Raw genomic sequence first — 14,791 nt, 5'->3', positions numbered from 1 at the left:
AAAAAAAAAATTGTTTCATAATAATTATACACAATACACAAATACAATATAGATATTGTCCGTTTCATGAAATGGATGTCCATATAATGTATTTTAGTCAAAATTCACGATTTGGACGAATTTCACAATCTGAATATCCAGTTTATGAAGTAAGTGGTTCCACTATATGGATACGACATATAGATAATAAATTATTATATGACTATTATCGCATATCGAAAATTGTCTTTTCGACTTCAAAAAAAGATATATTTTCATTAAGAGGTATTTAAAAAAATACATAGGTCATCAGTCATAACAATCATTGTAACAATGAGTTTTCAACTTAAGATTTTACTTCGGAACACTATATATATGCATGGCCCAAGCCCGGATCAAGAGCTTTAGGGGCCAATACATGGTTGTGGGCCCCCGTCAATAAAAACAATTTTTTAAAATTATAAAATTATACAATAAAACAAATTTAAACATTTTTATTTAAGTATGATAAGTGATAACGATTGATGAGGATAAAAATATTAAAAAAATATTATATTTTTACTAAAATATATATTTACACATAAAATTATGATTTGTTTATGTAAACAGGTTTAGTTTTAGTCGATAGGTATCTGAATTATGAGTATCCATGACCGAGACAGTCACATAAACAAATTTTTCCAATTCTATTTTTAAATACAGTAATATCAAAATATATGCCTATTCCCAACAAACACAAACATGGCTATGACGCTATGTTTTCCCACTTACCATACTATTGGTGGTAAACACGGTCGACGGGTCCCATCGACTGTTAGCTCAAACAAAAAAAAAATAAAAATATTTTTGTAGGTACTATAAAAAGTACAAATTATCACTTAATGTAATTTTAAACCGAGAAAACTATGGGTCCTTAACACACGTAGGCCCCGGGGACTTGGCCCCTCCTGCCCCCCCTTAATCCGGGCTTGTGCATCGGTGAGTTGGTTCTCGAAATAGTGAAAAGAATTTTGAACGATGTACTTTGCATGTACCTACTTATACGAATACGGGTTTTTGAATGCCTCGAACTTTGAGGAAAAACTAACAACTCGAAATTTGCAAAGAATTGAAGTTCGAATTCGAATATATACAATCAAGTATGCAATGCTTCAATACAACAGTTTATATTCTAGGATCTATTGCGGTTGAACGGACTTCAAAATGCTGAGTAATAAAATTAAAGTCTAAGAAAATATTTGAGTTCGACGCGTTTCCGTATAAATAACAATGACGTATGCTGCACTGGGTGTTGTGAAACGAGAGGTGAACCGATGGCCATTGCGAGTGTACACACAGAGGAACACGTCTGAACGTGGATCACGGCAACGTTTATGCAGCTCATCGTGTAACAGACTTTTGACAGTGGCTTTCGGTGTCGGCGCCACGTTTTGTATTCGAGTCGCGACCTTTACGAGTCGTACGAATTTCCGTGTTGCAGAAAAGCCGGCCGGGAACCCTTGCGAGTCGCATCTGCGTCGAGCGCTTTAGACGGTATGGGCACATCGCCGGTCGTTCTCGTCAACCTGCCGACCGAAAAAGTGAACCGAACCGGACGGTCGGTCGACCGAAACAGAACTGAAAATGGTTTTTCATGATATTGTCGTTTTTGTCGTTGTTTGCGATGACACGCCGCGCCAGTTTTTGGCCGAAATATAGAACGATAGTCGGTAGTAGCATTGCATTGACGGACAATAGCCACGCGAATGATTTGCCGAACGAGATATTTGTGAAACGATATCGCAGATGAAATAAAATATAAATTAATCGTATCGAAATATTATATTTTCACAGCAGTAACGCAATTTTGTGATGATAACAGTAATAATGTCATTACGATTTTTCTGTCTGGAGTTAGATGAGCCTGAACAGACCTATTGGGTACGCCGCCGTACCTACTATGTGTACAAGTATAATAATTTTACGAAAGATTATGAAAAACGTATTCTGTAACTCCGGACTATGCCGGCGCGATAATCGGATTTTTCTCGACAAGTCGTGACAGTGGATGGTAGGTCATTCGTATTTCGTACACACATAATATATTGATTTATATGCGTAACGATTAGATTCGTTACTGCCTTTGAGGCAGCAAAACATGTTGAACGATGTGGATGTTGAAGAGTGAAGACAGGTGAGTATCTATGTGTATACGTAAATTTTATTATTCAAATGGTATCATTGTACGTCCCGTTTTTTTTTTTTGAACGCAAAATTCAAGTTTTTTTAGTTCAGTAATTACTCTTTGGAGGACGACATAAGACTTCAAAACAAGTATTGAAGTGTACGCCAATAAGAATCGCTAAATATGTATTTTACACTTAAGACGTTCAGGATTGGTAAAAAGTTTTTCCGGGCAAAATTATATTCATAGTCAGCCACCGATAGTGTCGTACAGTTATGCGTTGTGTGCACACATACCGTTTTCCCTCATGCCTCGTGTGTCTCTTATTATCACACGTCGAAAATATTGTGATAATGGTGATTATTGAAATTCATTATAATCATTGCATCAGTGTTCCACGGTAATCCATACTTTAATTAACTTCAGATTTTTCCGTTTCCCGCATCTACATTCTCCATTACGCGGAACGATACGGGACCGTTCCTGCTAATAAAAAATATAAAGTTTCGAAATTCGAAACTTATTCCTTCACCTAGTTTGTGCATCAAATATGATTTTTATAAAAAAAGATTTTTCTAAGGCTTTTGTCATAAATTTTTCGAAAATCAAATTAATAAGTTATACATTAAAAGGCAGAGCGACATTCCACTAATCAGTGTATAGCTCGTTTCAAACAAATTTACAAACACCTTACACTTTAAAAAAGAGGAATTATTAGGTTCTTAACAAAAAAAAATCTACAGGTGATTGTAGGTCGTCAAAAAAGAAAAATTATATATTTTTACTATTTTTTATGCTCATTATTTTCTGGAATTTCAACTTATGCAGAGGCGTCATTTAAGGGAGAATCAGGGTTTGCGGTTGCACCCTTTACTTTTAAAATAGCACTAATTATTCTGCGTCCTGCTGAGATAATGTTCAAAATTAAAACTTCTTAAATGGTATTTTAATTTTAATTTTCGCATTTATCAATATTGGTATACTCTCAATTATTATGATAGTTAATTATTTGTTATATTTTAGTTTTTAAATTGATTTTTTCCATCTATATTGATGCAATACTTTAGCACATGCAATGTATGGAAATTATTGAAAGCAGGATTATGAGATTGTGTACATATACGTATATCTATTGACTATTTTAAATGGCCTGGTGAAATTTCAAAATGGCCTGCTTAAAACCTCGCACACCTAAAAAAAACCTGAAATAACGCCCCTACCAACCCGCCTGGCAGTTGATAATATTTGATAAATTACCAGTGACGTGATCAAGTATTTTCAACAATAGGGAATGTTGTCTTATAAATAATCAAAAAAGCAAACTACGAAGAAAGAATCAAAGGTGCAAATGTGCAATAGCAGGTCTCGAGGAGTTGAACCGATGATATTTTTTATAATATCATGAACTGAGATATGTTATTAATGTACCCAGTATTCCATGTTTGTAACTGTATGATATAAAGACAGGTACATTTTATATCTTCGTCTGTGCGTTAAGGTTTGTTTTATCTGCAGCATCACACAGTCATGATCGATGACATAGTGTCCAATATCGATACTAGAAGGATGGTGCATCAAGATATTTTGGGAAAAACGTTTTATTAAAGTTTGAAGCAGCTGATAACTGATAAATGATAGTGATACACATAATAGTTATCTGACAATGAAACGTATCACATTTGATGAGGTTTATGTACGTATTCTGTATTGGTAATAATAATTGTATAAAGAAGTACCGGACATATTATAATAGGGCATGTCACTTATTAAATTTCATTAAAAAATATTAAAAACCTTAATTTTATCCTGGAAAATGCTTAAAAAATGTATTTCTAAGTAATTTATGTAACTATGATTTTGAAGAAAAAAAGATTAGATTGGTTTAAATATTCTAAGGAATAGTGCTTCTATATTTGCAACAAAAAACATCGTGGAAAAACTTATATTAACTATTAAATAAATCACTTTTTACTATCAAAGTATGCTGCTGATACTTGTTGATATCTTTTTTTCGTATATTATTAATTGTAGGTTGTTTTTTTGTTGAAAATTTATAAAATGTACAATTTTTATAACTTAGGCTTAAAATTGAGTATAAATATTCTTATAAGTATTTCATACTGAAACTAAAAAATCTAAAAAAAAATATGTAGAAGCATACATTTTTTTAAACATTATAAATTCAAACTCGGACGAAGTTAAATAATAAAAAAATTCATATTATAATGAATATATTTATTATTTTGTTATAATTCAATAAAAAAAAAAAATATTCATTATTGTTTGAATAAACGTTAAATTTAAACATTGTTGTTATCATAACGCTTTTATCATTTATGTATATTATAGTATTATATAATATTATATAATATTGACTTCTCAAACATAATATTTTCGACAGCAATTAATTTAACCTTTTCTATTCAAACAATAAAATAAATTATTTTTTAAGAATTCAAATTTAACCATCCACCACAATGATCCACTCGACATCTATTGTATGACAGAGCGGTACCCACTTGCGCACTTTTTTTTTTTATTTTGAACTTAAAAGTGGTATCAGCCATCAGGTGTTGTAAAAACGTTAATTTTCTGTTCACTCTTATATGAATTCATAAATGGATATTATACAATAAATTGTATTTTGGTCAGACTACTAAATTATAGTATACTATTAAATACTCTCATTTTTTTTTTTTTTTTTAATGATGTTTCACACCGTTTATATAATTTCTTATAATAGGACTTTGTTAGATAGGTAACATTTTTTTTTAAAATTTTTTATGCTTTTAAAACGTCATAAATAAATATTTATACGTTTTATATCATAATTATTGTACAAGATTCGTTGAGAATTTATATGGTATAAAAACTAATGTCTTGGTATATAAATTGGAGGTCCATTAAACGGGTGCGTTAACCATCTGCATGTATACTTCATGTATATCAGTTGCGGCACTGATTGTATTTTATATATACTAATACTACTACTACTACTATTGTTAGGTATATTTCAAAGGTTTTACATCTTTAACACGCGGTAACAGCAGTTTTAATTTTATAGTTCATAAAACTAAGAATTTGTTATGTTTTTAGAGTATTTTAAAAGCATACAATACGTATACCTAGTTTATAGTTATAAAAATTAGAATTAAAATTGAATTTTAGTATATATCATATTAAAAATGTATTTTACCTTTAGGTCTCTTGGGTATTTTACCATCGGTTTTCACAGTAACTGTAGGTGGTTCCAGTATGTTTTTGTCATCTGAATCTAGAGTGTCGAACATGTAAAAATAATTCTTATTTCCAGACATCCATGTGAAGTTCACATAACCCACCTGTATGTGATTAAACGTAAATATACATTTGGAATAACAATAGTAATATTTCATAATGCTTGTCGCTTACCTCAGATGGAATAACTGGTAAATACTGTTCAAAATTTTTGTCCAAAATATACGGAGTAACTTTACCTTCCATAATTGCATATATTGGCATTTTTAGACCTGAAAAAATAATACTTGATGGTTGCATTAATGTGTTTTTAGATTATTCTTAGACGTATAAATCACTTGAACTAATTATTTGGGATATTCACTTTTTGGTAAATATTATTATTAAGCAATAGCTTTAAGATTTGAATTTTATCCAACTTAATTTATATGCAAATCAAATCAAATTTGATTACTATTTGTACTTAAAATTAAAACATCTTATACAAAACTATCTGTTTCCATTTCGGCATTTTGATAAAGGGCGTCGTTTTAGACTTTGGCAATTAACATTTATGTATTTATATTACCTATCTTTATAAATGTTTATTTTAAAATATTTAACTTAATTGTTAATCTATAGTGTTGCACACCCAAAAATCAAATTTAATGCTATTAAAATATACTTAATAAACTATTTTAAATTAAATTTACATTGTGCTTACGATTTTTCTTCTATAAGACAGTAATTTATTTTATAGTATTTACTAATTATTGATTAATATTAAAATATGAATGATATATTATATGCATGGTTTATAAAACTATGACACCTGTACTAGGTATTATAATAATTAGGTACGTCGAAACACAATGTATACATTGTAATAGTATCATAATCATTTATATAATTATATTCTAAAGATTCTAACTTCTTAACTAAAAATATTACTAGTAAGTACACATTTATTTATATACGTTTGTAAAATGTATGTCTGTGCAATGTGCATAGATTTATTCAACTTTGGATATAATTATAGGATTATTAGATATTAAATGATATTTTAAAATTTTAAATTAAAAATATACTTTTATATAAAATATTATATAAGTACCTAGTTTAAAATTAATTTATTAGTATTAACATATTCAAATAATCAATAAATTATATTTAGTAGAAGTATTTTTTTCATTTTATTTGAAGTATTAAAAATAAATAAATTAATATATTTTAAAATAAAAATGAGAAATTATTTTTTGTTAAGCTACCTATCTATAAACTTATCTTTTAAACTTAGATTAAAAATTTAATTTTCATACTTCCAAGTTCATTTTATTATTATTCACAAAATTTTTAATCCAGTTCTAGATGATCATTAAATGTGGCTAATAATTTCCGAGGGGGCAATGATTTAAATTATTCTTCAATTCGTGACTCGTGATAGGCTACGCCCCCTTAAAATCAACATAATATGTTACGCCATACTCATTTAATCTATTTAATAATCAAAATAATCTATAAATTATAAAAATAACTTTTGTTTTATTTTATTCATACATTATAGTGTTGCACCTAAAAGTGTTATGATAGACCAACACCTGAATCAGTATTGTTATTTTTTTTTATGATTATTTTTTTATTGATGTGTTAGCAATTTTTAAACATGCAGTTTTCAAGATGAACTATGATCAATGAGTAAGATACCAGAATATATATGATTAGTTATTACTTGAGGAATAGTTTAATATAAATAAATCCGATGTATATTATTATCTTAATAGGTACTTAAATGCCTGAAATTTAATATGTGAATGAGTTTATCGTGTAGGTAGGTATAATGTGACAAAAAATATGTCGATATTCGTAATCTAAAGAATTTAAAAAAAAATAAAAAAAAATGGAAAAAATTATATTAGGCTAAAAGATTTTCATATTATTGTTGTCTTAAACAAAATTTTATAATTTATAGGACATAAATATTATAAATATAAAATACTAATGTAATTTGAATAAGATTTTTTTTGTTTGAAGTTAACATTTATGCAATATATGTTCAATCAATAATAAGTTTAACAAATATCAAAATAAAAACATTACAACAGTGGTGTACTGGTGTCCTAAATTGTACCAATATAATAAACTGTAAAAGGTCCAAATTTTACAAAACATACGTTATTTCGTGTTGATCAATAATAATTCAGTAATATTTTTTAAGTTTTATGATATAATGTTAGAAAGTAATAAAATCTATGAGTTAATTTTTTTTGTACCTAATGTGAATGCACATTATAATAATTACTTGTTCATTGTTACAATAGGGTAATAATGTTTAACACTTAAATGGCTCATAATTAATTTAATTTCTAAATAAAAGTTGAATATATGTTAGTTGTTAATAAATAATAATATTTTATTATTTGTGAAGACACTCATGTTCATTTATTCACCAACTCTTAGAAACTATATAGTTGAAAATAGTGTTTTTAAAGCTTATCATTTATCATTTAGTTACGTACATTTACTTGAATGTTTTTATAATAACTAATAGGAAACTTCACCAATAATTAAGTAAAAATTAACAGACACATAAAATATTATGTATTATTTTAAAATTATCACGATATAATTAAATTCGAGTATATGGCTGCATAGCGTTAAATCAATTTGTTATTTTACTGTAGGTACTTATATAACATAAATATTTCAGTCATTAGATAAGGTTGATATCGTAGCCGTTATTTGTTCTATATATTTATAATATGCTGTGTATAAATACATATTAATATTTCTAGTATTTGTATTTAACAAAGTATATAGGTATATATTTAATATACCTACTATTTTAATAGGAATCAAAATTAAATTGTATGTAATGACTAAATATTCTATGAAATATTTTGTTAAAGTGCTATTATAAATAACCAGTATTTTTACTCAGTTCAAATTAGTACTAAGCAAAAAACGGATACATCGTAGGTATGTTAGTGTATTAAAGAAGTACATTCAAGCAATCGATTTTTATTTAATATATAAAAAATGTATTGGTACTGGGGTCTAGACGTAAGTAAGCTATGTATAGTTTTGATTTTTTTTTATCCGGACTCAACTTATTTTTTATTAAATAAAATTCGGAACGAAATTAATATGCACTGAATCATCTGAATAAAATTTGTTATTAACATTTTTGAATTTATTTTACTGTGTTTATTACTTTTTTTTATATAGGTAATCTTTATTCTTAGCACTTATAAGACTCATTTAATTATTTAATATTATACTGGTTTAAATAAATGACATGTTTTTAATATAATTGAAGTAATTGTTGTTTCATAAGCTTTTAAATATTTTTAGACTCTAACTAATTATTGTTCAATAAAATATATTTATAAATATTGAATATTGAGGAATTGAATATATAAAGGATTTAAGCAAAAATCAGCAACAAAAAAATGATTTTTGATTATTAATAATAATTTATTGATATCTATATCTAATAATTGTTTAATAATAAATATTTATTTTTTAGTACGTACTGGCACCCAATAAAAAAATGTAACTAATATTAGCTAATAATTATTCAATATAACAACAAATTTAATAATGGCATTGAAATATGATGAAAAATCTTTGTTAGTCATTAACTTTATGATACAATACACGAGCTTACATTTTAGATAATAAGTAGAATTAAAGAAAATATGTAAAGATTTTTTTTAAATGAATGAGTCAAAAATGGATTTTAAGTTAATAAGAGCAAGAATTATTTAATTGAAAATAAGCTTGTCGAGAAATAAAATTTTTTTTTAAGTATCAAAGAACGAATATAAAAAAAATAAAGCAGCCAATCGAAAATATAAAAAATATGAATTTAAGTGTTATATTTTCAATCATTAGTATATCTTGAATAATATAGTTATCCATGATATGTACAACAGGCATGTGTTTACAATTATATGTATGCATTATAACATTGTATTGTTTAAATAAAAATTGTAATTACAATTCTTTTGATAAATAACATTATTATTATTATTAAGAACAATTCATGTGGATTAAAAGACAAAAAACAATTATTTCTGTATTCAACTTTTAAATGTGCGTCCTTGAAAAATATTTATTGCTTATTGGTACATGAATATAATTAAAAAATTGTAACTAGTATATCTAATACCTATACTGTATAAACTATAAACGTATAGTATACATAATATTTATATTATAATGTACCTACTATAACTTCTAAAAATATTTGTATTCATGTTCGTTTTAAAATGTATTATTATTCATTGAACATTTATAAAAAGTTCCTTGAAAAAAACCAAAGTAAAAACAAAGTAGATACTTACACAAACTTATACTTTTTAAAGTGAATTTTGACAGAGCTAAAATAAAATATTAAAAAAGTATATTATGGCATGTTTTTATGACTAGTTCGAATTATATTTTGAATAATATTCAAAATCATTATAAATCAATAACCGTGATAAAATTTAAGTGATTATTAATGTGATTAATAGTTAATAATATAGCGTAATAGCATACCTATGTATAATATATTTTTAGTAATATTTTTATTGAAAATAATTATTGTTATAAATTCAAAAAAATTTTATCTCTACAACATTAAGTTAAGACGAATATGTCAGAAGAACTTAATAAAAATAATTAGAGAAAAAAAATGTTTTATTAATACTACATCTACTAGCTACTCATATTTTAAATTATAATACAATTTTGTATTTATAATTCTTAAAAATATTATAATTTGAAATTCAAATTAATGATAATATTAATTAATTCAGGTTTCACTCGTATCATTTAGGATGTTAGATATTATTTATTTATTAGTTTTATTACTGTTTTAAGTATTGCTGAAATATGTTTAATGGATAATACATGATATAAACATAACATACAGAACGATGTTTCGGTAAATATTAACTTTTTTTTTTAAATCTACGTTTTTTAAATAACAAATTTTTTTATGTTATACGATTACAATATCTTATTTTTTGTATATTCGTATATCTTTCCTTATGCCAATGGTTGTAAACCGATGTTCCGCGACACTTTAGTATAAGTGTAGGCGTGTCTCGACTACCACAGCCATAGTACATGCATGTAGGATTAACAGACTAAATTATAGGGTGCCTATAGACGTTACTAAGACTTAATCTAACATTGGAAAAGCCCTTTTATTTTTTCACTATAAGCCTATGTGTAAATTTATTTTACGCCCTGCTAAATTTTATTTTATTTTTTTCGTGATTGACTAATAATAAATATAAATTCACATTAGTGTTCATATATTATTAACTGACCTGGCAATGATTTGCAACTAATTTAAATTTCCTATTTAGTAAATTATATGTTTTCGATATATTGTTTTTCTTTAATAAGTTAACATTTCTTTTAATACTTAAAATACTTAAATTTGAAAAAAATCTTGTAGCATAAATTTTAAATTATTTGCCTTATTTAAGAAATCATTTTTCTTAACTTGTTATTCAATAAATTATATTTTAGGGAATATTTTTAAATATTTTGACCAGATTAATTTTTAGATAAACCTTAGGGTTATCGTTAACCAAAAAATTTTGAGAATCATTACCTTTAGAGAACACAAATAAATATTTGACTATCAGAGAAATTATTTTACCGACATTTTTATACACATAAAGTATAGTATATATGGACATATATATTACAAAATATGTAAACTATTTGGAAAAATAATTACACATATTATCATTTTCTCCTTCAAGAAATCATAAGTTTAAAATAATTTTACTAAATAAATTGTTGTTCTGATATTATTTTTATTGCATTAGTAATCGGGCGTTTGGAAAAAATACTTTTTTTGACAACTCAACATTAATACAATAGAATATACCTATACTAATTTAAAAATTGTTAAGTGAATTTAAATTAAATACATAAGGGATAAAACTACAATAATTGAAGAGATAAAAAAGTTGTTCATTACCTTTAAACTCACTTATATAGTATGATTCGATAAAAAAGGTTCTTTCTAAAAAGGTAGTAAATAAAATAAATTAACTAACTACACTCTATAAGTTCAAAGATTAATTTAAACTTGAGCTATCTACGCCCAATCCAAGCATATGGTTGTGAAACACGGTCGGTAATAAAAAGAGACGAAAAGAAATTACTAATATTTGAAAGAAAAGTCCGTTGAATCTATGGTCTAATATCTGAAAATGGAGAATTCTGAACAAAAAAAAAAAAAAAAATGAGAAAATCTACCATCTTCAAAAATCGAATATAAAAACATTTATCAAAAGAAAACGAATAGAATGAGCAGGGCACTTATTGAGAAACTAGAGGTCGTCCTAGACAAAGATAGATGGTTAGATTAAAAGCAGATTTGATAAAGATAGAAGAAAGTGAAAAATGGGAAAGATGGCGAGAAATTGTAGAAGCAGTGAGAGCTCTAAATGAGCTGTAAAAGCAAAAAAAAAAAATCACTCTCATAAACCTTTTATGAGATGCTGTATTCACATTAAAAGATCACCCCTTTAAATACATATACGATAAAATTTATAGGACACCGTAAATGATATTTTATAAAAAGAATGATTTCATTGTACATGCCACATTCGTCCATCGCTGAATACATTATAAGACCGATAACGTTTTGATTTGAATTTGAATAGTTGTAGTCGAAAACGACGACAACTTTTAAACAGAATATTTATCTGAAAATGTCGATATATGTGTGGTATCGAACATTTAAACAACATTTTTTTCTTATTCATAAGCACTTAAGAGTTTAGATAAACCGTACTAGAATTTTGAGGGGTGTTCCTAGCTATACAATGTTGCGGTTCTGCCACTTCAATCCGCGTCTTATCTAAACTTTGAACGATAATAAGAAACCAATATTGGTTTAATATTCAATGTATGCATGTATCCGTTATGTATTAGGAAAATATTCTACTTCAGAATTCGTTATTAAATATCATACAGGCTGCAGCCACTCGGAAAAGTAAATAATCACACGGCGATAAAGAGAAAAAATACCCATTAAAAATCAGATCTGTTTGCAAACTAACATATGTCGACACGGCGCGTGTTATAATCTACGTAAGTACTTCAACAGTACTTACTATTATGTTTAAAACAAGTTAAAAAAAAAATAAAAATCATTGAAATTCGGCTGAAAACTGAGCGTGTACACTACGTAACAATAATAATATAATAGTTGCCGATGCTTACCACTGTACATTTTCACTTGTTGCTCGTCAATCCACAGGGATAGGTCGTCTTTTTTCGTCTGTTGCTGATGCTGTTGCTGCTGCTGCTGCTGCTTGTGCTTGAGCGTGCACACGACCACGGCCGTGGCACACAGCGGCAGCAAATACCACCCCACGGCCGGTAGACGAGCCATGCGGCGGCGGCGTCGCTGGCGATCGCGCAAGCGGTTTACAACACTATTACTGTTACCGCGGTAAGAACGATTGAATAATAATAATAATTATTATTGTTATTATCGTTGTTACGCTTTACGGTCGGTACGCGGACACCTACGGTGCTCTCGTGATTTATGTCGCTCGATCGGCGAGCCGATGACGGCGGCGAGCGGACGTGAAGCAATACACGCACGGTTTTACGGGCTGTCAGAGTTTCGCAAACGACGACGACGATGGGATTTTCGAGGGGAGGGGTGGGGGGTAAAGAACGTTGCCAGGGACCCGTTAAGAACGATCTATCGTCAAAACAGGTGCTCCTCACACGCCGTGTTTGTTATTTTCGTTTTTTCTCTCCGTCTCTCTCACTCGCGACGCCGGTCGAGGGTGTATGGAAATCCCGTCCGGTCCGCGGGGTCACGGTGGTGTGTGTCTCTAGCCCGCGGCGAGGTTCTGTCAGCGGCGGCGGCGACGGCGTCGGATTCCGACGACGACGGCAGTGGTGGCGACGACCGACCGTAATAATTTACAAGAATACAATACAATATGGTATATAATATAATAAAACACTATATTTAGTGCGTTTAAACCGATTGTGGTGCGAGCGCCGCGCCAACTGGTTTTCTCGCCTAACCTAACCCAACTGACCGGGTTCGCGCGTCGGCCGGCGGAACGTCTGCCCCGTCGTCGCTCCCGCTCGCTGCCGACGACGACCGCGACGCTCGCGTATTACAATGCTGCCGCCTGTCGCCGCCGCCGCCGCGACCTGCCGTGACGGGCGGCGGCGGCGACGAGACCGGCCGGACCAGTTGTTGTCCGCCGCGATACGGACACCGCCGCGCCTCGGCCCTACTCTTTTCACACACCGCCTCCACCACCGTCTACGTACACACACACGGGCACAACGATATTATCATACTTTTTTATGTGTTACATTTTTTTTTTATTTTTATTATTAATATAATATTTTGTAATATTTTTAAGTGTACGATAATCACCCACGGTTGCCGCCGTCGATTCGACGACAACGTTTTACCGCATCGCGTGTTCAATTACCATAATAATAATTTCATTTTTATCATTGTCGTCGTCGTGGTTAATACGTCATACGTGTACGGAATGATTGTGTTAAGCTTGACAAAGCGATACCTCCCACGATAATAAATTATATTCAGCGAATATCAGTCAAAGGCATGTTCCCTAGGGTATGTGTTGTTAATCGTGCATTATTCGTGCTTCAGATACTTCGAGCATACTTGCAGCCAGCACCGGATCTAGGGGGGGGGGGGACAATCCGGGGCTCTAGTCACAAAGGGATACAAATTTCTAATTATATAATAAGTAAATAAAAAAAGGTTATTGATATAAAAGGGCACCAATTTCATATTTTGCCCCGGGTTAAAAAAATGATAGATCCGGCTCTGCTTGCAGCGCTCGTTAACCATTGTAAACGCAATCTAAAAATCCAAATTAAATTTAATTTAATTGATTGTGGTATTGATTGCAGCAGATTTTTATTTAATCATCGGCATCCGCATAGGACTGCAGGTTGCGTCCGTAAATGTATACTCGCAACATAATGTCATAGCAAATTCGCGTTCAGTAGAACCGCAATCTCATGTCGCGTTAGCTTTAATTTTAAATTAAATTTACCAATCATCAGACTTCGAGTTAAAAACACTGTCTGCTTTTATGCGTTGGCTTTTTTACGATTATTGCGTTTCGTCGGTGGCGCGTATGATCGTTTATAAAATATAATGTTTTATACGACATACTCATTACTCGTAACTAGAAAACCAAATTAAAGTATCGTAAAAAAAAAGCCAACGCACAAACAACTCTCCCGTAATGTTCGTAACTCAATAAGATTGATAATTGATCAATTCGCTCCAATAATAAAACCAATAACACAAGTTTGGTTGTGCTGAATGCAAATTTGCTATTTTACACTTGGAGATGGAGAAAATGAATAGCTGATGTTGTAAATTACGAGTTAAGACTT

General features: G+C 29.4%; 1 protein-coding gene across 1 annotated transcript in view; it reads right to left on the bottom strand.

Annotated features, from left to right (window-relative positions):
* Nucleotides 1-13,484, bottom strand: part of LOC112594435 (protein shifted-like) — a 24,485-nt gene extending 11,001 nt beyond the window's left edge. Inside the window, exons 1-3 of the mRNA XM_025339216.1 lie at nt 12,599-13,484; nt 5,555-5,652; nt 5,340-5,484 (exon numbers count right to left, since the gene is read on the bottom strand). Of these exons, the coding sequence (XP_025195001.1) occupies nt 5,340-5,484; nt 5,555-5,652; nt 12,599-12,770 (415 nt within the window). The 5' untranslated portion in view covers nt 12,771-13,484. The remainder of the gene's footprint in view (nt 1-5,339; nt 5,485-5,554; nt 5,653-12,598) is intronic.
* Between the last annotated feature and the right edge of the window lie 1,307 nt (nt 13,485-14,791).

This window comes from Melanaphis sacchari, unplaced genomic scaffold, assembly GCF_002803265.2.
Source record: "Melanaphis sacchari strain LSU unplaced genomic scaffold, SCAv2.0 Contig22_pilon_pilon, whole genome shotgun sequence".
Lineage (NCBI taxonomy): Eukaryota > Metazoa > Arthropoda > Insecta > Hemiptera > Aphididae > Melanaphis > Melanaphis sacchari.
This window is presented reverse-complemented; position numbering and strand designations above follow the sequence as displayed.